The sequence below is a fragment of the Hetaerina americana genome, unplaced genomic scaffold, assembly GCF_022747635.1.
Source record: "Hetaerina americana unplaced genomic scaffold, ioHetAmer1.1.p SCAF_92, whole genome shotgun sequence".
NCBI classification, from domain to species: Eukaryota; Metazoa; Arthropoda; class Insecta; order Odonata; family Calopterygidae; genus Hetaerina; species Hetaerina americana.
Genome location: NW_027287561.1, coordinates 1,421,541 through 1,446,339, shown reverse-complemented (window position 1 = coordinate 1,446,339; position 24,799 = coordinate 1,421,541). Strand labels below are relative to the sequence as shown.

The following is a 24,799-nucleotide window of genomic DNA, read 5'->3' as shown; positions in this document are numbered from 1 at the left end:
TTTGCTATATTTTAATAACTTTAGAAAAGCAGATTCACATAGTGAATCCTTGCTCAAGGATTAAATTTCTCGTAAGTGAGCAACATGGCGGGTGGCGAGTAGGAAACACCAACTAGGGAAATGACTCTCTGTAGAAATCCATTAAATATCTATAAAATCATTACTTCTACGATCTTTTGACGCAAAGATGGTCCTCTAAGGTTTGTAATTGGTTAATCACACATTCTTGTATCGTCAAAACGCACTGGTCTGTGTATAACGTATATAAGATGGTTCCTCTCGTCACCCCTTTATTGACCTGCTAGCCTGTTTTGGTCATTTCGTGTTTTCATGTTCTGGCTGAAAGGGATTTTGTGTGTTCAGATTTGTGGTAGCGATATTAATATGTATTTCTTTGTAGTATTTATCAAGTATTTCACCTCCAATATGTAATGAATTGAGAAAAGTACTAAAACGCTGTCATTGTGAGCATTGTTGCTAGTGCTAGCCATGATGCAAAAAATCAATCATTATATTGCAAGAGATTAACCAAATTCTTATGCCCCATAGCATTTCCATTTTTCGTGACTTTTGTTTCCTTATCCAACCAAGTCTTTGGAAGAGCATAATACTTGAGTGTCATCTTTCTGATGAAAGTGTTTTGACCTTTGGTGTGACCAGTATGTTCATTTATCTTTCCGTGCAGTAATGATTACCTGATGGGTCTGGCTGATTGGACTGGGCAGCTTAATTGGTAATAACTTAAGTAACACCTGCACCACCGCACCAAACTATGGATCCAAATGTGTGTCCAGTCTGCACGCTCTATCTTCGGGAGGGTATCACGCTACACAATCATCTTAATACTCACCCGAAGGACCAGGTTATTGAAGCTTTGGTGAGGTGTGCATCTCTTGGCGTGCCCGGTTCAGTCAGGAATGAAGCAAATGAAAGTGTTCAAGATCCCATAACTGCCGCCGCTCAGCCCAGTATCGAGACTTCTACAACACCTGTTCATCACTTTTCAAACCCTGTACAGACTCTAACATCTGTACCGCCTTCAGGATCTGTGGCTGTCTCTAGTCCTTATGGAATCGCAAGCTCAATTACCTTACCTAATACCATTCCTTCGCCAAATGCCATCAGTAATCCAAGCCATAACTCCAATCCCATGGCACCACTACAGCCATTTACCATAGGTTTGGGTAGTTCTGGCAATCAATATGCCAGTACTTTTGCGTACCAACAGTTCTGTGGTGGCGGAGATGGCACTTTTGGAGGAGGCCCTCTGTTGCTGACAATGAGCCCACAACAGCAATATGCAGCCTACAGTAGCAGCAGTAGTAGCAGCAGCAATTCAGTTCTACAAATGGTCTTTAATCCATATTCTGTGGACCAAGTAATTGGAAGTCAACCTTACCCCACCTCCGGTCTTATAGCGGGCATTGGTATTGGACCTACTTTGCAAACCTGTCAGCAGGTAATGTGAACAAACCATATTTCCACACATTTCTATTCCAATAAAATCTTGTTTTAATATATGCACAACGTTTGCTTGGCCTGTCAGTATTCATGAAAGAAAATCAGTTATATTTATGTTATGTTTAATTGTACCATGTAAAATATCACAACTCACGTGCTTCTGAAAATTTTGATGACCTTTCCGAATTTTATTAAGCATTTATATTAGTGTCAGTTTTATATTACCATGATAGAAGATCAAATAGGCGGGTTGTGAATGGTATTTAATGGTAAAGTGGGGCGAGGCAATGTGTCACAGGGGAACAGTAGGGGGATAAGAAGGGGAGTGATGACTCATTGGGGCTCAGTTGCTCGCTGGAGATTTCAGTAACAAAGGGCACCTTAAGGAACTTGATGCTGAAAGTTCTTTCATTCGTGAGTGTCGTGAGATAAGAGGTGGTCACTGGGGCAGGGATACAGTGTGAGGAAGGGGTTTGGGGTACGATGGATAAAGGGTGTCCCAAGGGAAAGGGGAGAGGAAGTTGAAATGTTGTCATCATGCAAGATATGATTGCTAAGGGGCATCATAACTGATTTTGGAGAAGTGCTGCTTTGGACCCCTGCTTTTCCCACAACCTCTCCCCACTTACTTCACAATCAATGGCCACTGAAAACCTGCTTGTTAATCTCGTTGCCCCTTGTCCTCCTCATTCAGGCAAAATTATGGAATTATGTGTTTATTAGAATGGGGCTCATTGAGGGCCTAACGTTACCAAAAAAACTTCTATATCACTCACTTGCAAGGTTAGTGTGTATGTTTACAAGACTAAATGGCCGAGAAAAATCAGGAAGTTCATCACCTCATTGGGGATGCAATGAAAATTCAATTGAATTCAAAGTGGAATATCATGGAAGATTAAATTCATTATGTGCCAAGAAAGCCCATTACCATGTTCACAGTTCTTGTAAACACAACCATCACATGAGTTTATATGCTGTGTCTTAATTCAAAAATCCTCAAAACTGAGTCCACATTGACATCATGGGGCGAGTACAAGGGTGGAGCTTGTCCTCTGCTTCCGGGAGTTGAAAATATAACTAAAACAGCTAAAATCAATACAATAGGTAGGTAGCGAGAGGAATGGTCATCATCGGCTAGAGCTGTCATTTGGTCTCGTTAGGGTACCTTAGGAATCGGCTTGCCACTGATGCTTACAGGAATCCTTGCATCATAATTGAAGATGATGTTCCTGGGAAAATTTGTAAAAATGAGAAGGACCAATAAAATCTTAATATTCTGTTCTGTTCAAAAACTAAGAAAGAATCAGAGAAAGCAGCCATTATAAGTCAGGGAACTATAAGGTAGCCACGGTCCATATCACAAACAGCGGCGACTATAATCATGCCTTTTCCGTTTAGTTTAGCACTTTAAGTTCCAGCAAGGTTTACATCCGGTGCTAAACTAAAAGGAAAAGCCATGGTAGCATACCATAGCAGACAATGTCTGCTATTGTATGCTACCATGGCTTAAAGAGTATGCCTCAGGCCGTTGCTACTCTCATCCAATGCCTCCAACCATGGACACTGGAGCCTGATTGGCTCCAGGAAGAGAAGAAGAGAATGGTCATTGCTAGTTACGTCTTCGTGAAGTCTTCACATCAGTCAATCCCCACAGTAATTGACATGTTACTCACTTGAAAGCGGCAACAAGGGAGAACTTATGTATGCACGTCCAAGTAGATATTAATACAGTTACATTATGAATCATTATCGAGGATTTACAGTAACATTAATAACAAGGTTTACATAAATGTCAGAGATTCCAACTGCAAATTAAGCAACTTTCTGGCAATGTCGTAATGGCCAACTACCTGCTGAGTCATTCTAATGAGTAAAATGACGGCAACTTGAGTAAAGGTGAGCAATTTCATTTGAAGGGCAACGAATAGCAATAAATGAGCCAACATGTGGTATAAAGCACGGACCAATAGAATTGTATTGATATTACAACCATATCAGAAACATCTGCAACGATCTGCGAGGCAAGTAGTATCTGTTTTTCATTGGCATCTCTGTGCATATAACGTGGTTGAGACTACTCATAATAATTTATGTTTATGAAGCCGAAAGTAGAGTTGAGTTCTTAATGAGAGTTAATAATTCATTGAGAGGCAATGAGTTCATTTGGTATGACAAAGTATCATCAAAGCCCATGCTGCATATTACAACATCTCATTCTTTAAATGACTTCCTCTATTGTCCTCCCTTCACCTCGCTCTCCCAGCATTCTCCCCTCTGTTGCCATCCTCAGCATCCCGTTGCCTCCTCCTCTCTCCATCTCCCACATCCACTTGCCCTGCCTCATTCAGATTTCTCCCAACCACCATCTCTCACACCTACAACTGTTCAACCATCCACCACCAACCAAAATGCTCCTCATCTAACTCTCCTTTGGATTTCTCTCAACAACCATCTCTCCTCCCTTACCACGTCTAGTTCTTGTTCATTTGTTTTCCTTTCCTTCCATTTTATTTTCTCCATGTTTATCCACACCTCAAGGGCCTCCAACCTATGCTTAGCCTCTTGCATCAATACCAAAGTTTCCCAGCCATTCAGAACTGAGCTCTATATTTGAGTTCTCTCACATCTTTTCTTACAAGTCTGGGGGCCTACCGTCAACTCCTGCCTCTTTGTAAATGATTCCTTACCCAATGCAATCCTTTTTTCCATGTCCGCAATACTCTGCCCACTCAACTCCATGTTTTGCTGGTAACTTTTAATATTTTTTTCCTAACTTTTAATTGTTGGGTTTGTACTTGACATGATATCTGCCATTAATATTATGCAGTGCCAGTTTTGTTTCTGGCAATGCTCTTGTGGTTTGATGGAGATCGTAATTTGATTTCTTATATCTTTAAAACTAAAAGCAAGAAATTATAAGCAAGACTTATTGATAATGGTGAAGATCAAACCTTGAAAAAATGAAAGTAGTTTCTCAAAAACTTAAGTCAGCTTCACATTGTCATCGTATTTATTCTGTTGTGATGTTTCCAAACTTACCATTTATGTTCATGATTTCAGTCTTATAAATATTACATATTAATAATATTACATATTAATTAAGAGTAAATAAGACGTTTTTCTGCTAATGTGCTTCTTTTTTCCCTCTGGAATAGGTCCAAACAAATGTTCTTCAGCAGGTAGTGACAGCTTCACCTATTGTAGCCGCAACAATTCCCCCAGTCCCAACTGGAGAGAAAGCCGAGAGGGGGATAAGCGACAGTGGCAGTCAAATTCATGGACCGCCAGAAGAAATAATTACAGATGAAATACAGGAGCAAATAGAGTATACCCCCAGAGACAGGACGGGAAGCTTGGACCTGCCTCATCCCGCTCATGATTTAGGAGCTCTTCAAAGTACATCTCCCTCTTCCAGTGGTCAGGTGGCAATTAAAAATGGCTCTGTTCCTCTGGAAGTTGGATCGCCACACCAACGAGTCAACCGGCGTGGGAGACCCAGAACAAAATCCATCACCATGGGTCCCCATGCTACACGCCAGCACAGTCACAGCAGTACAAATAGAAATATTATTTCCTCTCCGCCAGAAACGGCACACATATCTCAAGGAAATGGTAACCTCGGGCCAAAAAGGCTCTCAAATAAATTGCACCGCCCAAAGCAGTTCAATATGTTGGGGCATGTTAATACAGTTTTTGAAGAGAGCAGTGGGGTTATTGATGGAATTTTCAGTGGTAGTTCAAACCATCCTGATAAATCGATGTTAGAGAAACCAAAAATACAGTACTCACCAAAACTCCATGAAAATCTAGAGGCAGTTGAAAATGGTGTGGAACTCGAACACAATGGAGACTCCCAGAAGGTTGTGCACTGTCCCATGCATGAAGCTGCGGAAGAAGTGAAGGATGGCTGGGCTGATTTCTCTTTGCTCCCTCAAAGCGGGAGCCCAGCCACGGATAACCACAGAGCCACCGCGCCTGCAGCCCAGGAAGGAGACCACGACGACCCAGACGATAATCACTTCCAGTCCGATGCGTGTTTTGAGAGCGATGGTGTCGAGAACCCTCAGTATGACCCTTTGAAGAGTGTTGACAGTAAAAATGATGAAGAGATGGAAATAATTGTCCTCAACCAGTGGGACACTGTTGGGGAGAGGAGCAACGGTGAGGATGCCCCCGCCGAAGAAAACGTGCAAGATGCTATTCTGGAAGGCAGTGGTTCTGATGAGAACAAGGGGGATGCCAGGGAAAGTGAATCGGGGGGTTTTTCGGCAGGGCAGAAGGAGTATGGGAGCAATGAGGCACACAACACGGAGTGCTGGGATCCAATGATGCCAGAGGCCAAAGAGGTCCAAGTCAAGGAGCAGAGGTTTGAGCGGCAGTCATCGGTGGCCGATGAGAACGTTCTGGTGGTGGGCCACGGGGAGGGTGGGGCCTCGGTGAAGCCGAGCCACGAGGGGAGGCACTCACCCGAAGGCAGGCCTTTGGTGCCGGGGGATGGGTGCATGGGGGGGGGTTCAAGTGTGCACCCGGCCGGTGTCGGCATCCACCCTGCCCCAGGGGACACGGAGGATGCTCTGCCCGCTCCGCCGAGCCCCGTGAATATCTTTCAGATTGATGGCATGAACATCATTCTCTCCTCGCGACTGATTGAGCAGACGGACAAGATGAGGGAGAGGTTGGGCATCTTTGAGGGCCTGGGTCCGATGGCAGGCAGCTACGGAGACATCTCCATCCCGGAGGGGATACTGGAGGAGGAGGGCCTGGTGGTGTCGGACATCATAGCCGATGAGGCCATGCCCCCCAGGGGTGAACTCTCTGGCCAGGAGGGCATGGGTAGTGGGAGCAACTGCAGTGATGCCGGCCCCATTGCCCAATTGCCCAAAACTGAGGGAACCACTGTTTGGACATCAGGAGGATTTTCTGTATGTATTCAAATTTTTTTAAATATATGTGATTAAAATGTTTCTGCATGTGTATGACAATTTTAATGAATCTGATTCAGTAAATGTAATGTTATTGTGCAGGGATTTTGATGCATTGCTATGTAGTGGCTATGAGTTTTCATTCAATCCATGTCGAGAAATCATGGTGAAAGTACAATTTGTGCATCTGAATTTCCATATGTTTTTGGGGAAAACAGATAGCAAGTGTTTCCTTGATTTTATGGGTGAAGTTCTTTATAGTTTCAAAATGTTTTCATTTGTGTAATGCCCAAGTTATTTTGCCAGTTCAACGTGGCTCATTATTATGCCTTGGTCCCTTCAAATTGGACTTAAGTCTTTTATTAATGCTGCACTACTTATACTTGTAAATGTATATTTGAAACCATCGAAAGTATTCTTAGATATGAATTTCTCCGAAGCCAAGAATGCACCATCGTGTGCAATCGTGTTTTAATTTTTGACAGTTTTGATCAACCTTGAGAACTACCATTAATAAAACCACAGGGACCATGGTAAGCAATTTTCCTTGGCTTTCGAGTGCTTCAGATTTGTAATCCATAATTCCATAATTGCACTCTTGACAAGGCCTGTAGAATTTGAAGCTGTGAAGGGCATGCCATGCCAGGTGCCCATGTTTGCACATTCTAAAGGGAATAAGTCCTCCATTTGGGCATCATTTGTATCAAACGGTCACCTCATTTAGGTGTGATGCATATCTCATGTTATGTTTAACATGCCTGTCGACATCACCAGCTATCCGTGCAGTTATTTGTTTGTACTAAAAAGTGCACTTCCTCAAAAGTAAACTGTCCTTTAGTTTTGGTGGTATTAAAATACATAAAGAGAAATGAGAAGAGTGAAAACTTCATCAGATGAGAAAGGCTTAAAAATAATTTTAGTTTCACCAGTGAGCTTATGCACAAAGTGTTCTTTGGTGATCAAGGATAATTAAAATTCTCTCCTCATAAACCATCACTGAAATGCTTCATTAATAAACCTCAAGTGAGATTCCTTCTGAGCCTCTCCCCTCCATCCCCTCACAAGGAAAATTATGGAATGGCTTCACCTCCTGCCCCCCCAAAAGCCTCACGTGATTGGACTGCCCCCGATAGAACCCTGCATCCTCCGTGATTTCACATAGACTATTTAGGCCAGCGAAGCACCTCGTGGGGTCCCGATTTAGAGGGTTTAAATTGTAATTTAAAAGTATTGTATGCCTGGTACTCATATGAGCAGTGACTAACCATAAGTGTTGATTTGTTGTACTCATTCATTCTTGTCAGAAGTTCAGGCCGAGGATGAAAATTGCACCAAAACATGATCAGTTATTGATTGCATTGAGGATATATTTGTGCCCCTGTTACATTGCTTATTCTGGTTTGGGAGATTCATGCTCAATGCCACATGAATTTGTCAAAATTTTTTACTAACTCTTGTGTTAAAAAAAATGAAACTAATTTCATTGCTCATGAAACTCTTTTATATCTATGGTATGGTGGATCCGATTAAAATTATTAGATTAAAATCCTTTGTCTCAGAGAAATGCGATGGTCTCACAGCAAAAAATATAAAATATTTTCGCATTTGGCTTGCCTTCCTTTGAAGTAATGCAGTGGGAAGTTTCCCTTGAAATGAAGAGCAGAGGGATGGATTAAATGTGTATTGTGAAAATTTTAGGCACTAGGAGCATTGGCGAAATGGACACATGAGACCAAGAACTTTCAACTACTGATAATGTTGCTCTGCTATTGAGTCTTCTCACCACTTCTTTAATTGTAAGGAACCAGAGGGAAAGTAGTTGCTATAGCTTGCTGCTCAACGATGAGTGGAGGAGGTTATTGAAATGGCTTCAATATAGCCTCCACAAAATCAAGCCCTTAACTTCACAATTGCATGTCTACTATATTTAAAATCATTGTTCTATTTACTGTGAAACTAGTTTCCTAGAAATATGGCCTAGACATGCGAAGTTTGGACAGGATATGTATTGTACAGAAAAATATTGGACATTCTGGGACTATAAAGGTTACTGTTTTTTGGAAGGTGGTATTTTTATGAAAATTTGTGCATAATTTTTCCAAAAAATTTGCAAACTATATTGCTGTCTAGGGTTTCCAAGGAGGGATGGGCATCTGAAAAATCACACTGCTTGGGTGAAGATGAAGGTGTCTAGAGACATGTAGAAACAAGCATGGTCCTTCTCGTCTGTAGCCCAGCATTAACCACTGAACTGCCTCTACCAAAAAAATATGTAATGCTTGCCTATTTCATTCTTGTGCATCAGTAAGCAACGGGAAGGCACTGGCTTCCCTACTCTGTTAATGTGTGAATTTCACCTGCTTCTTGGAACATGGCATTAAGGGAGCTCCACCTTCCTCTATCAAAGCAACCTTTTGGGTCGATGAGTTTATCTGCTCTGTATTTCTGTCATAGACAGTGCCGCTTCCTCTGAGTGTCAGTGAGGTCGCAATAAGAACCATTTCTAAGAAACTGTCTTTTCATGCTTAGTTTCCCTTTTTTACCAATGCATTTTCACCATTCCTTCCAACTTCCCAACCCTTGAGTCCCACCCTGTATTAAATGTGGAGCAAGCTTCAAAGAACCTGACGTACTGAATACTACGCATGCAAGTAATATGCAAAACATGTCAGCAAACACACGTGCAAGGTCATCATGTCTCCCAGGGGTGTGCCATCTGGCATGCTCTTGGTGTCCTTCATAGTCTTCCGAAGCCATCTCACTTTTGCTCCCCTCCTCTTCCCCTCTCAACCGGCCACCCTTCCCTCCACCACACCGTCCGACTCGCCCAGCATGCTGCCCCCATCTACTTTTCATCATCTCCTGCAGTCCAATCTCCTACCTGCTGCAAAATGTCTTTGGTTCTCACTCCATCCATTTTGTTCCCTCCATTCCTCTCCAGGTCCTCATTTTGTTCGCCTTGACCCTTCCTCATCCACTGCCCTCAGTGTCTTATTATTCTGCTGTGTGAATGACCACATGCCAGACGAAACACTTCATCAATCCCTTCTGCAGGAACCTAGGAAGGACTCATTGGAAAGTGGAGACACTTGTGAGGATCATTGGCAGTCCTCTCTCATGTGTATTCATTCATTCAAGGTGTTTGCCCTGATTAACCACTTGCCTGGCATGCCCGTGTCAGACACGGCCCACTGCTTCCTCCCAAAATTAACTTGCCTGTCTGTGGCATGGGCATCGCAATTTTTTTGCTCCCGTCCTCATTTACTCATGTTTTTAAGATTGCTTTCTCCAGGAAGCTCCCCTTTTACTCATTAGGTGCCTCTAGCATTCTACACAATTGAGACAGTGGGTGGAAACTCTTGGGACTTGATTCTTTTATTTACATCATTGTGGTTAGGACGCCAATGTTTGTGATGGTAAATGGTGCTCTTTCATAAACTGGATATTTGGCAGGCTTGGTGCTGTTAGTTATTTGAACTCTTTATTTCTTAGCACAAGATAAGCTATGCTATTTGACAGTTCATAAATTGATATCAAATATTTTTGTAAAATCTCATCCTAAAGAGAAATCTCTGTGTTGAAGTGTCATTATTATTATATATAGTTTCCTGTTATCATGTCTGATATGGAATCAAGTAATTCTGAGAGTATTTCCATTTACGATGGGGAAGATTTAGGTATCGACAAATTTTTTGATTATAATTAAACGCCAAACTGCTTGATGCAAGAGTGTGATGTCCGATGGATTCCAATCAAGATCCCAAATCACCATCTCCAAGATTTCCTTTTACTGCTTCTCCTGCTGTTCATTTAGAAATTAATGAAACTGCTGGAATTCTTCATTGCTTCGGGGCATTTATTAATTATTGCCTAATTGAATTGATAACTGTAGAAACCAACATATATGTTCACCAGTGCATAGAATCCTCTGTTTTGAAAAAATTTTCTTAGTGTAAAGATTTACAGCCAGTAAATACTAATGAAATTAGTGTTTTTTGCTTTGATCATTCTTCATGGAATTATAAGCAAACCAAATTCCAAAGAAACTGCGGGAGATGCCGCAACAGTAACTTTTAACGGAGTCATCCGTTAATGTGCATTTCAATGCAACAATTTCAGAGTGTAAAAATCATTCGCCTTGACTGGGATTCGAACCCAGATCCCTCAATATACGGTCGAGTGCTTTAGCCACTTAAGCTACCGAGGCGTCCTCTTAAACTCTGAAATTTTGGGGCTTTTAAAGGAACTAGATGTTGTGACGAAATACCGTACATACAATGTCACAGGCATTCGTAGTCGTGCACGAGTCGCCACTGTCCACGAGGTTAAAGCCAACTTTAAACACTTATGGTGTTTTCACTTTGACAAATTCCAAAGAAACTGCGGGAGATGCCGCAACAGTATTGTTGTATTGAAATGCACATTAGCGGATGACTCCGTTAAAAGTTACTGTTGTGGCATTTCTCGCAGTTTCTTTGGAATTTGTCAAAGTGAAAACACCATAAGTGTTTAAAGTTGGCTTTAACCTCGTGGACTGTGGCGCCTTGCGCACGACTACGAATGCCTGTGACATTGTATGTACGGTATTTCGTCACAACATCTTGTTCCTTTAAAAGCCCCAAAATTTCAGAGTTTAAGAGGACGCCTCGGTAGCTTAAGTGGCTAAAGCACTCGACCGGATATTGAGGGATCTGGGTTCGAATCCCAGTCAAGGCGAATGATTTTTACACTCTGAAATTGTTGCGTTGATAAGCAAACCAGTTGAAGAATGGTATTGGTCAAAGAGGCAGACTGTTCTTACTCAATTCTTTCCAAATGTTATGGCATACCGTAGATTTGTACTCGTAAAACGCTAACCGCATTTTGCGGACAATGGTATCTTTGTTAGGGATACACATCTGTGTGTCAACCTAAATAGAATTTGGCCTGTACTAATTCATCTGAGCAAAAAGTTCTCAAATCTGCTGACACCTGAGAAAGATATTTCTATTGATGAAAGTCTAATGGTGATATCATGGATTTAGTATCCTCCCCTGAGAAGAGCCAGATTTGGGGTGAAAACGTTTATGCTTTGTGAGCCCGTCTGGATATATATTATTATTAGGTAATCTACCGTTTAAGATAGGTTTTTGATGGACACAGCTACCAAATAAATATTTTGTGACTCCAACAAAACACATTCCAGCAACCTACGTTACATCAGATCTATCTTCATCTCTGTGTACTTCCTCCCTTCATTCCATCCAACATCCCTATCCTGTTCCTACCCTATCCTCGTTTACCTAACATTCTCCCCTCTATTACAGTCTTCAACATCCCACTGCCGGTCAGTACCCCCTTCGTCCACTTTTCCTGCCTCCATAGGATTTCTGCCAACCAACCCCTCTCTTCGCCCACCATACCAAGTATCTCTCATTTGTTTTCTTCTCTTTCCATTTCACCTTCCCATTCCTCTCCACACCCACATTTCAAAAGCCTCCAGTCTACGTCTATCCTCCTGCTTCAGTGACCATATTTCCGTGCCGTACGTAGCTATGCTCCATATCAAAGTTTTTACAAGTCTTTTCTTAATATCCTTACTAAAGTCCCTGTCATCAATTCTCTCCCATTTGTGAAAGATTCCTTGCCTAACACAATTCTTCTCCTTACGTCCTGACAACTTTGACCGTGTTTATCCAAAACACTGCCAAGGTACGTAAACTACAAACTGTATCCCATCTGCTCTAGCAATTGCCCAGCTATTAGCTTTTCACTTCCTAGAATACTGTGTATACCTGTCGCACTGAATTTCCAATTCACTAAGCAATGCTTGCAACCCCTTGGCTGACCAACAAATTAAAGCTTGGTCATCAACAAACCTAACTGATTTTACAAATTCCCCTCAGACTTTCATTCCTACCGCCAGTTCTTCCCATGCCTCTTTGATCACTTCCTCTACAACAGCAATGGTGATAATGGGCAACCCTGCCTTACATCTCTTCCTAATACTGATGGTCCTTAATATTTACACAGGAAAAGGGTCAGTATTGAATGAGGAATATACTCATCTTCCAATAGCATCCCAGATTGTGCTAACACTAATTAAACCTCTAATAGGTGATGGTTAATGCCTGGCAACAGGCAACTATTACACCTCCCCAGAGCTGGCAGATTTATTGATTGTTAAAGGAACGGATACCTATGGGACATTGAAAAATACAAGGAAGGTAGTACCAGGTGACATAAAGAAAAATAAGTTGAAAAAGGGGAAATGTACTGCCGCCCAGAGGTAAAGTGATGGTGATGAAATGCCAAGGCAAGAAGGGGTTTACCTTACTCTTTAAAGTACATAATAATTAATTTGTTGAATTAAGAAAAGGAAATGGTGCTAAGGAAGCCTAAAGTCACTGTTGAGTGCAATAATATAATGGGTGGAGTAGATAAGGCAGATCAGCACCAGATCTACATCTACATCAATACCCTGCAAGCCACCAAAAAGGTGTGTGGCAGGGGGTGGAGCACCAGGAGGAAAGGGTAAGGGATGAGGGGGTTTGGGTTTTCCAAATGGATGGGGAAAGGTAAGGGGAACCTGCAAAATAATTAAAAAAATACATATATGTATAAAATATAATCGTATAACCCTGCGCAGTCGCTACCTTGTAGGTTAATACTTATTATGTCGAGCCGGTTCCTGGGGGATTTTGATTACAAGCATTCTGGTCTCTTATTGTTCTTGGAAAGAATGACCATTTAAACCTGTCAGTCTTGCAGTCAATCTCTCTAATCTTATATTCGTGATCCCTCCGCCTGTAATACGTTGGGGTTCGTATTGTTCTTGATGTCATCGGAAAAGGACCCATCTTTAAATGTTTTTAATAAGTTTAATCTATAGTATATTGTAAACGCCGCTGTGTAAGGGAATCCCAGCCTAAATTTTCTAGCAAAGTAGTTACGCTACTGCGTTGGTCATAGCAATTTTTGACAAATCTAGCCCCCCTCCGCTGCACTCGATCCAATTCGGAAATCAAATTTATCTCTTGAGGATCCCGTATACCTGCAGCATACTCTAGGTGGGGCCTGACTAGAGCAAGAAAACATCGTTCCTTCACTTTTTCGTCACGTTTACCTAGCACTCTTTTTACAAATCCCAATTTTTTATTAGCACGACCGCATATTTCCCGTATGTGCTTTCCCCAGGACAGATCTTGAGTAATTGTTACACCCAAGTATTTAAAGGAATCTACCCTCGCGATTTCTGATTGTTTCAATTTGTAACTAAATGGGAGGGAGTTACTCTTTTCCTAAAAAAGTATTACTACGCATTTTTTGACATTTAATTCCAATCGCCATGTATCGCACCAAGTCTGGATTGCATCTAGGTCGTTAGCTAACGTGACTCTGTCATCGCGACTTCGAATGTCCCCATAAATCACCGCATCATCAGCAAAAAGACGGAGCCTGCTAATAACCACGGTACTGGGGTCACGTATGTAAATAAGAAACAAGAGGGGGCCTATGACACTTCCCTGTGGTACACCCGACGTGACCTTGACAGTAATGAATGATACACCGACCAGGACGACTGTTTGAACATGGTTTTTTTTTAAATTGTGTAATCCAGCATATAATACACCCGCGTATTCCATAAGTTTCCAACTTCGCGAGTAACTTGCAATGAGGGACTTTATCAAAAGCCTTTTTAAAATCTAGGAATATCGCATCAACTGAAATATTATTTTCACAGGAATGCATTATACCATGAACAAAGAGTGCGAGTTGAGTTTCGCAGGATCTACCTTTACGGAACCCGTGTTGGTTATTAATCAATAAATCTTGGCTATCGAGGTACCTCATTATTGAACTAACAATTATGTGCTCAAGAATCTTACAGGCGATGGATGTGAGCGATATTGGCCTATAATTACTGGGGTCCTCCCGGTCTCCATTTTTAAATATGGGTGTCACAGAAGCTATCTTCCAGCCGCTTGGCACGCTTTCTTCTGCTAATGTTTCTTCAATATTATATTAAGATAAGGAGCAATTTCAGACGATAGTTCTTTATACATGCGAGCCGGTATCTCATCAGGTCCCAGAGATTTTTTGGGGTCGATATTTTTAAGGAGTAACTCTATTCCGCGGGTGGAAAAGTCGATTGCATGCATTGGCTGTAGAAATGTTTTCGTAAGGTTCTCTGGTATATTTGGGGAGCATTTGTTGAAAACAGTGGAAGAATTGAGTTTAATATGTTGGCTTTATCTAAACTACTTGTTACTTTATCCCCTTTTTAGTTGTTCATTGAGTTAACGATGGACTTTTTTCCCTGCACATCCCTGACGTAGGACCAAAACATCTTTGGGTTATCGTTTAAATGTTCACCTAATTTTTTGCTTTTGAATTCCGCTAGCACCTTCTTGGGAGTGGACCTAGATGCTTTGTAATTCTGTATGGTTTCGTTGATTTTATCAGGGGAGGGATCTTTAACCGCGTTTTTCATTCTGGCATGGCACGCCCTTTGCCGTCTTTGTGATTTCCGAACTTCAGAGTTGCACCAACGGGGTTCCTTATTCCCTCTTATAGATTTACTAGGCATGAATCTCTGTATTGCTGAACGTGTTATCGCAAGAAAATTATTCCAGGTATCCTCGACACTCCTAGTTTTGCTTAATTCGTCAAATCTAAGAAAGGAACAGTTTAACTCACGTTTTAGGCCATCATGGTCAGCTTTATTGAATAAATAAATTTTTCTCTTAGGTTTGTTAACTTTTTCTTCGCTTAGGGAAAATTTAGCGTTTACAGCCCTCTGATCACTGATTCCATCAATAACTCCTACATTTAAGACCCTTTCGGGTATATTAGTAGCTAATAGATCAAGAATGTTGGGATGGGAATGGAATGAAAAAATAGAAAAACACGAGTTTTTGTGCAGAAAAAAATTTAAGGTGGGGTTTTGAATGGTCCCCCACAATCAATCATTTCCTGCATCAAGGCATCGCAAGGACTTGCTTTTGTTTTCACCACAATATTTCTTTCTTTATCACTTTGAAACTTCTGCCTGCCTTCTTGCTGTCTGGAAAGCCCCCTCCCTCTCCTCCAACCTGCTTGTGCTACATTATCCCTGCTATTAGAACCTTTAACATACCACCACATTTCAGTTTTCCACTGGCTTTCACTCCCTTGTTCTAATTTTCCCCAGCAACTTCCTCCTCTCTTCACCCACCCTCTTAAAAACATAAGCGTTTGCATTCCTCTCCGCCATGCTCATTTTCTGCTACAAGTGGATTATGAAGATCACCACACGTGATGAGCAGTGAAATAAAATGTAAACATTATTAGACAAGATGTCTAGTACAGCTCTGAAGACCTAATCTCGGCTTTTATCGATAAAAATTGACATAACATCCTATTTCTTCCCAAATGCTTTGTTTTCAATGGGGGCACAATTTGGAGTTTCACCAAAATATATTGTTTTGAGAAGTGCAATGGTTGGTTATGCCATCATGTATTAAGGCGAAAGGCAGTTGAAAATTTTGAGTTAACCTGGGAACTGCAGCATTCCATAGAAAGTTTATGGAATACTAGGCTTACAATGATATTTATTGGAATTTTATGTTTTATAATAAAAACTAATCTACCATAATAAGTTCATTGATCATTCCAATGCAACAATTTTAGAGTGTAAAAATCATTCGCCTTGTCCGGGATTCGAACCCGGATCCCTCGATGTCTGGTCTGAGTGCTTTAGCCAGTTAAGCTATCGAGGCGTCCTCTTAAACCCTGAAATTTTGGGGCTTTTTAAGGAACAAGATGTTCTGACAAAATGCCGTACATACAATGTCACAGGCATTCGTAGTCATGCATGACGTGCGACAGTCCGCAAGGTTAATTTCTTTGAAATTCATTGATCATTTAAAAACTTTGCTAATTAAACCTGACATAGTTAGCTTGCGTGGTTATTTTTGAATTTTTACAGAATAGGGGTGAAGGGGTCATTCTGCCAAGGGGTTTAGCAGTCATGCTTTCACAATATATTCATGACCTGCATTGCTGGCCGACAATTTACCTGGTATCCATTTAGTTTGGATTTAATTTTCTCTTTCAAAGTGCAGCATTTGAGGAAACAGGAGTATCAAAAAAACTACAAACCTTGACTAAATAGCACCAAATGTTCAGAAAATTAATTTAAAATTCCTAATTAATTGACAATGCTATGATAAAATTGCGTTTACAGTTTACTAGACCTGTTTTTCAGGTTAATAAACATGTTTATTTGATGTTATTAATAAATTACAAATGAATATACAGCTGAAATGCTATTAGTTATTTGTGAAATACTTCATATTTTCTAATTGAGACAGGGTCATAAAGGATACCATAGAGGATAGGAACCTTTTTCACGAGTAATTCCTTTGTATCGTTGCTTGCACACCCTGCAGTGCGAAGTTTGCCCATTTCCTGGGTGCCTATGCATATAGATGGGAGAAAAGTACAGGAAGAGAAGCCAACTACAGGATCGCCAAACTTACATGTGCACTTTAATATCTGATTTCACAGCTTTAGGAGGAATGAATTTCTGCATGTTGCATCTTTGTTCATTTCATCGTTCCACCTCTCTGTTCATCTTTTCTTTGTAAATCACAGTTAAAGTTACCATAGCCCTTGCTTATAAGAAACCATAAACACAGTAATCAACCCAAAGGTCGGTTTAGTAGGTGATGGTAGAGATCACCCAGTACTAAGCCCTATACGGCGTGTGAAATTCACACATCAGGGTAGGGGGGCCAGTTCCTTTCCCTGTGCCAGTTATGGTTTCCTAGGAAGATCTGAAACCCGAAAAATCATTAAGCTTGGGTGGAGCTGCAGGTGCCCAGAGTGCCTTGCCCAGGAATTGAAGCCGGGACCCTCCGGTCGGTAGTCCAACGCTCTACCCACTGGACTACCACGACCCACCCCTTGCTTATATGCACCTGATAATTTGAGCTCCAGATTAAGCAACCAAGGGGATGCCATTTCTCCATTTTGAAATGCCATTTTTCCTGAGACTGGTACGGTTTCTTCCATTTTCACTGTGAGACTACATCTCATGAGGCTTGTGATCAGAATTCTTCTTCCTCACTATCCCTAGCATGTTCTTTATTCTTTCCCCGGGCTAGAGGTTGCCTGGATTCTTGACAATAGGCGGACTCTTTTCCCCTTGCACACACACTCTCCCGTATTTCTTCCCCTTTTTTCGCATTTTTCATGGGCAGATAGTTGAGGCTCCCTTCCCTCTGTGCATGCAGACAGGATTCCATGGTTTTGTTATGACTGAAGAAGATACATAGATGGCCCACACTTGAGTCACTTTCCCTTTCGAATTCATTGCTTGGGAGTCTCTCTCCTCTTATATTTATGATTATTTGTGTCATAATTTCCCTGGAATCCTTCCCTTTCCAAGTCAATCATGTGTCTAGCTACGCACGCATTCTTGCGTGTATAACAAACATTTTGAAAATATCACCGACTCCTCTTCACATACCTCCTATTCAGAAGAAATTTTGTGACAAGTAGTTCAACAACTTTTTGGCAACTGTGATGTAAATAATTAAGCAACCTTCTGACATTTAAGTAACATGCATACATTTAAGTATGTTTACATACTTCTATGCCTGCCGATAATTAGTGGGTGCTGAAAACATTAGGTTGGTTATATGATCAATAAAATGTTTCATTCTAAATGATGTAACTGTGTTGCTGTGCACCCACCCTAAATAAATTACTTTTGATACCTCTTCACTCCCTGCAAAACCTGGAATGAATTTCGGTTTATACTACCTTGATCAAAAATTTCCCGGAATTTATTCAGAAAATTAAAAATACAAGTTTATTCATCTAAATCTATATTGTCCCCTTCAAAGTAATCCCCATCGACTGCAACACACTTATGCCAGCGCTTGATCCAATCCTCGAAACATTTTTTATATTCGGTTTTCGGTATGTCCATCAGTGCTTCCTGCGATTTTTCCATTACTTCCTCTCGGCTGCTAAAACGCGTTCCCCGCAATGGTTTTTTAACTCGATTGAACAGAAAGAAGTCACAGGGAGCCAAATCAGGTGAATTTGGTGGCTGTTGGATGGTATTTGTTGCATTTTTCGTCAAAAAATTACGAATAATGATAGCACTGTGCGACGGTGCGTTATCATGGTGCAAAATCCACGAGTTTTCTGCCCACATGTCTGGTCTCTTTCGGCGAATTGCTTCACGCAAACGTCTCATAACGCCCAAATAATACTCTTTGTTTACTGTCTGGCCTTCTGGCAAAAATTCATGATGCACTACACCGTTGTAATCCATGAAAACCGTCAGCATTGCCTTCTTTTTTGACTGAAAACGACGTGGTTTTTTTGGTCTCGGCTCATTTGGTGAACGCCATTCACTTGCCTGATGTCTGGATTGCGTGTCGTACTCATAAACCCACGTCTCGTCTCCAGTAATGATCCTTTTGATGAATGTGGGATCGGATTCAGCCTCGCAAATCATGTCTTTTGCGACGTCAACACGGTCTCTTTTTTGCATGAAATTGAGGTCTTTTGCTGCTACACGACGGAAACCCAAATCATTAACCACAATGTCTTGGGCGGATCCATAGGCAATGTTCAAGTCCTCCGCTATTTCTCTGATGGTTAATTTGCGGTTATTGACCAACATTTCTTTTACTTTATCAATTTTTTCACCGACTTTCGATGTCGATGGTCTGCCACTGCGTTCATCATCTTCGATTGACTCACGACCACTTCTGAACCGCTCGTGCCACTGGTAAACGACCGTTTTTTTAGAGAATCGTTGCGGAAACACTTTTCCAACATTTCCAACGGCCGTGCGCCACTAAATCCGTTTTTTACGCAAAATTTAATACAAGTTCGTTGTTGCAAATTTAAATCCATTTCTGCAATTGTAAAAAATCGCCAACACACACAGAGATAGATGTACTCTTGGCTACGTAACTTTTGCAAATGTCAAGTTATGACACTAAGATTTAAAGGGAATATCAACAACAGATGTACCAATTTAACAAAAAAACAGAACTCAAATCGGAACGATGGGAGCGCCACACGGTGGTTATTCCGGGAACTTTTTGATCAAGGTAGTATGTCACACTCATCTTGTGGTCACTACCCAACATTGTGTACGCATCCCACGAATACCTACTCATTACTTACTCTTCTTATCTTTCACAATGATCCTTTAAAAACCCTTCCAAAGTCACTTTTTTGCCATAGTGTTTCTGCAATGCACTAATTGCATTGTTATCAATCATTACTCGGTTATCTGCATGTTTGAACTTATGCATCCCATTAAACTGTTCATTATTCCATTAACTTCAATTATTGAGTGGAAAAGAAATCATTGAAAGATTTTGTAAACGATTTAATTGTCATCCCCGGTGGCCCATTAGTTGTATTGGAGCTTACCTTTGTAAGTTATTCTTGAATGACTAAATGGAGATATTCTTCACTTGTCAGAACTGCGGCACAAAAGACCTGTTTTGTGGTTCTTATGGTTCTTCCCATCATGGCTTATCTCCCCGCAGACAGCAATCTTATAGTCAGGTAAGGACTTGCATAGAAGCAGCCCTCACTCATTATTAACAGCCACCGTTCATAACATAAACAGCTGTCAATGGTCATTTCATGTAGACATCTGGAAATCAATGCATTTGCATAAGAGTGGGTAATATCACACCTTCAGTGGATGTGATATGATGTCAATTTGAGGAGCAGTTCATATTGCTATTTTTGATAAAAAATTCACAATGGAAGTCATTATCATTTTTTATCTCATGGCAAGTATAATCCCTGAAGGCCTAGTGGCAAAACAACAAAGCTTGCATTATTATACACATTGATAGATGGTGGGATAAAAACTCTACACAGGTATTTATTCTTTATTTTATACTGTAGCATATATCTTATCTAACATATGTCATACTGTACTTGTGTAATTTTGCTACCTCATAGGTTTAACTTTTACTAGTTATATTCTAAAAAAATTGCCTAATACTAGTTTAATCATTGTTATCATATTTTAATCCGAGTAGCCATCATAGATGAGTGCTACCAGCACTTGCTTCATTTAGCCTTGGCTGCGGAAGCAGGTTGCAACTAATGATGATTTGATCAGTTCATCTCAATTCTCACCGATTTATTTCCTCTCTGCACAGCTTTTCCCGGCTTCTGCCCGCCAAGGTGGGGCGCAGTGTGACCTGCTGCCTGGGGGTGAATCGTGGTCACCAGTGGAGGGGTTCAAGGGCAGACAAGAACCCACTCTGCCTTCCGTGACTCCAGAAACAGTGCCGAGGAAGAAGCCACGTGCCAAGAAAAGCACCACTGTAGGGGGTGCTTCAAAGACTGCCACGGACTCTGCAACCAAGACAAAGACCAAGCGGCTGTACCACTGCTGGACTTGTTTGGAAGTGTTCAACTGTCCGAAGGAGAGGAGGGTCCACCAGCGGGAGAAGCATGGGGGGGAGAAGGGCCTGGGCACGGCAACCCCTACCGACGGCTCACTCATCCCTCCCTCTCAGGTCGAAGAGCAGCAGCAAAGCTTGGCATCGACAGCCGTAGTGGCCGGTCAAGTCGGTGGTCCAGTGGTCAAGTCGGAAGTGAAGGAGACCAAAGTGGAGCCCAGGGATCCGTTGGAAATCGACATCAAGGAAGCCAAGGTACCCACCGAAATCGAGGAGGATACCAAGGAACTGGGAAATGTCAGTGCTGCCAAATTGACTCACCCCTGCGCCGACTGTGAGCGCTCATTTCCCTCCGTACGATCTCTCACCGCTCACCGCAGAGCTGCTCACAGAGACTCCAGGTTCAAGTGTCCCACGTGCTCGGAGAAGTTCCTCACGTCTGCAGATTTCAGCAACCACGTCAGAACGGTGCACCCCCTGGAGTGCTCAATGTGTGGCAAGCAGTTCTGCAGGCAGCAGAACCTCCGCCTCCACCTCAAGAGGCACCTGAGCGTGCGTCCCTACAAGTGCACCCAGTGCGACAAGGCCTTTGTGACCAACCAGAAGATGGAGGAGCATCTCAATTCACACACGGGGCGCACTCCCTTCCAGTGCCCCCTCTGCCCCAGGGCCTTCCGCCGCCACAGCAACCTCATACAGCACCGCAAGCACCACCACTTGAAAGTCAAGCGTAAGGTGAGAGACTTCTTCTGCCACTGCGGGGCCGTGTTCCATTCCGTCAAGAAGCTCGAGTGGCACAAGGAGACGCACGAGGACAAGCCCAAGGCGTGCCCTCACTGCAGCGACCGATTCGTGCACCGTGCGGGCCTCACGCGGCACATCAGGCAGGCCCATGACCGGCGCTACGTGCCGTCGGGGGCGCGGGAGGACGTCAACGTGGAGTGCCCCGTTTGCTCGGCCGTCTACCTCAAGTCCTCCCTCCACATTCACATGAGGGTGCACTCGGGAGAGCGCCCGTTCTCCTGTGGGATCTGCGGGAAGGGCTTTGCCACCAAGTGGAACCTCCAGCTGCACCGCTGGGTGCACGCCAGCCCCCACTCCAAGCCCTTCAAGTGCGCCACCTGCAAGGCAGCCTACCACCGGAGGGTCGACTTCATTGCTCATGTCCGCTCGCACAGGAAGGTGCGGCCATATGTGTGCAACACATGTGGCCGCAGATTCATGCGCAAGTACAACTGCGTGCGACACTCGCGTGAGCACGAGGCGGGGAAGGCGTTTGAGTGCACCATCTGCCAGAAGCGTTTCCACCGGCGATATTACTTGAAAGAGCATCTTAGGATCCACACTGGCCTCAGACCGTATGTGTGCCACGTTTGTGGGAAGGCGTCTGGCACTAAATCAAACATGAACAAGCATGTTCGCATTCACCATGCGAGGGAACCAGTCAACACTGAAGGTTAATTGTGCCACTCTGCTTGATGCATGGTCAAAGTGAATTAATCGCGAAAGACAAGAAGACTTCGTGTAATCCAATTATGGAAGTTGCAGGGAAGCCAGTTTAAACAGGGTTTTTTAGTGGAGACCTTGGAAATATGTTACATTGGGACCGATTATTAATGTCTTGAATGCTTATGGAATTTCATTTATATGCATCATATTTAGCAAAAATCTTTTTGTACATACGTAGAAAATTTTTTTCCCTTAGAAGAGATTTTTTTATGAGGAAAGAAAGAAGAAAACTTGTTTTGTCTGGAAATGTTAAAAATTGTTTGACTAAATTGGATGATATATTTTAGACAAAATTTCACATTTTAAATTCCTGGAATTCAATATTTTGTGTAATAGTGTATTTCCAAATTTTTAAGTGTTGACCCCATAGCTATTGCTATATTGTTTTGTTTATAAATTTATGTCAAGGTCCCTATGTTTGGATAATCTGTGGTTTTATATTTATTTACGGTGCAATTTATTCTGTCCAAAAATGAACTCTTCAGATTGTGTGCGAAATAAGCAACCTCCAAGAGATGTGCTCATTGTACACAAGTAAATAAAAAAACTGTTCCCAGTGGTTTGAATGGCTGAGTAGATGCCGCTGAATGTTCATGTCCCTTGATTGGTGGGATTTAGTTCTAGAGCATCCTCAAGCTGCTATGTACAAGAACTGGAGATCACAGGAAGACCCAACTGGAGACAATGTTCAAGTTCATTCTTTCAAGTATATGTGATCAAGTTCTTTTAATTCCTGTTTGGTTTTAACTATTTATGTGATCCAATTTTATTCTCACTTGGTTTTTATGTGTCTATTGTGATCAGTGTTTTATTTCCGTTTGGTATTCACATGTTCCCCTTCCCTATCCATGCCACCTCTTGTTCAGCCAAAAAAGTTATTGGGCGTGTGTGTGTGAGTGCGTATATGCTGAAATCTTTTAAATGTATGGCATGGTTACAAACCATGGGAGTTCAGAAAGAAAGTGTATGTATTGAACTGTTTACAAATATTTGTCTGCAAATGTATTGTAAAAGAATTGGCAAGGGACTTCTCATTGCAATGATTTTATATTTTCCCTTTCCCTATGATTTTTAGATGTTATGAAAATTTTTTCCCTGTACATTTTCATAATTCTTTCTGTGTCTTTAAAATATAGCCAGAGTTGCCAGGTAATAATCCAGTTTAAGGCATTGCTAAATTTTACAAAAAATAAATGAAACATGCAAATTAAGTTTTTGTTGTTTGATTTGTTGATGTTGCAAGATTGGACGTGGTTACCTTTGGCGGCAGAGGCTGAAGGTTCTTTGTGCAAATGATAGTAGAGTTTCCTCTTCTTGCTTTTCAGCTCTAATTTCTATGTCATTGGATATATTGTTACAAGATTTGTGCTTGCACTTGTACGTTGGTTGATGTGCATTTGCATGCACGTGGGCTGAGAAGATTTTTACATGAATATATACATCTCTGTGGGTGTAGATTTGCATGAATATGTTGGTTTTGCATGTAGTTTTATTCCCTTTTACGAGTGGTGACCTAACCCCACCACGCGCCCCTGTGCTGGCTTGCGGTGTATGTTGTAGATGTTTTTTAACTTGCCTAATATCATAACAATATAGACCCTCTTTATCACTGAAGGATAAAAACCAATTTATCTTTCCTCTAAATTTTCTATTAGGTACATCCAGTTTTGATGCATTGGTCTCATCCTAGGGTATGATCTGGGAATCATGCTGATGCATCGAAACTAGTTTTATCGAATAAAAAATTTAGTGGAAAGATATGCTGGTTTTTTTACTTCAGTGATAATGCATTTCCACAAAGTCAAGCCCGAAAACATCAAATAGACCCTCTTTATATTATAGTATTTCTCATGAATCCTTCTTGGCATTGTAACTGTTTTGCTATTTCTTTCCTAGAGAGCTGGGATTTTTCCTTCTTAATTCCTGATAATATCTTCACCTTTCTGTACAGCACACCCATTTCATCCTTCCTCTGTAAACTCTCTATATCCTTGCACTACTTCTTCTATCATGCTTATTTTGCCCTTTTAGTTCAGTACGCTATCTAATTCTGTCATATTCTTCCACTTCCTTTTCTCATTATTTCCTAATCATCCTATCTGCAATCTATGATACCCTAGTTCATTTCGTAGTCACTTTTTCTATAGTTTCAATTTGTTCTTGCAATATCCTTTTTTGACCAATTTACATTTCTCTTCTATTGCACCCATCTGCCTATCCATCATACTTTTTTCTACCATCTCCTTCAACTCATTTCTTTTCAAATCCATGAATCTTTTTATATTCCATCTCCTTCCCTGTTTTATCCCCTGGAATCTGACACTACCCTTCATTAATACTAACTATTGATCTTAATCCATATCTGCACCCAAAAACAGTATAAACTTAATGCGCTGCTCCTGAATCTCTGCCTGACAACAATAAACTGTAACCAATATCTCTCCTGAATTCCTGTGCACTTTTCATGTGTGCATACATCTATTC

At 41.6% G+C, this 24,799-nt stretch overlaps 1 protein-coding gene across 2 annotated transcripts; it reads left to right on the top strand.

Annotated features, from left to right (window-relative positions):
- Positions 1 to 86: 86 nt before the first annotated feature.
- On the top strand, positions 87 to 23,513 carry LOC139699822 (uncharacterized). Of its 2 annotated transcripts, XM_071598252.1 has the most exons (5): positions 87 to 200; positions 686 to 1,459; positions 4,617 to 6,383; positions 19,863 to 19,949; positions 20,561 to 23,513. In XM_071598252.1, the coding sequence occupies exons 2-5, from the start codon at positions 773 to 775 to the stop codon at positions 22,265 to 22,267; spliced, it is 4,248 nt and encodes a 1,415-aa protein (XP_071454353.1). In that variant the 5' UTR covers positions 87 to 200; positions 686 to 772; the 3' UTR covers positions 22,268 to 23,513. The 2 variants fall into 2 exon arrangements, with proteins under 2 accessions (XP_071454353.1, XP_071454354.1); XM_071598253.1 differs by lacking the exon at positions 19,863 to 19,949.
- The last annotated feature ends 1,286 nt before the right edge of the window (positions 23,514 to 24,799 follow it).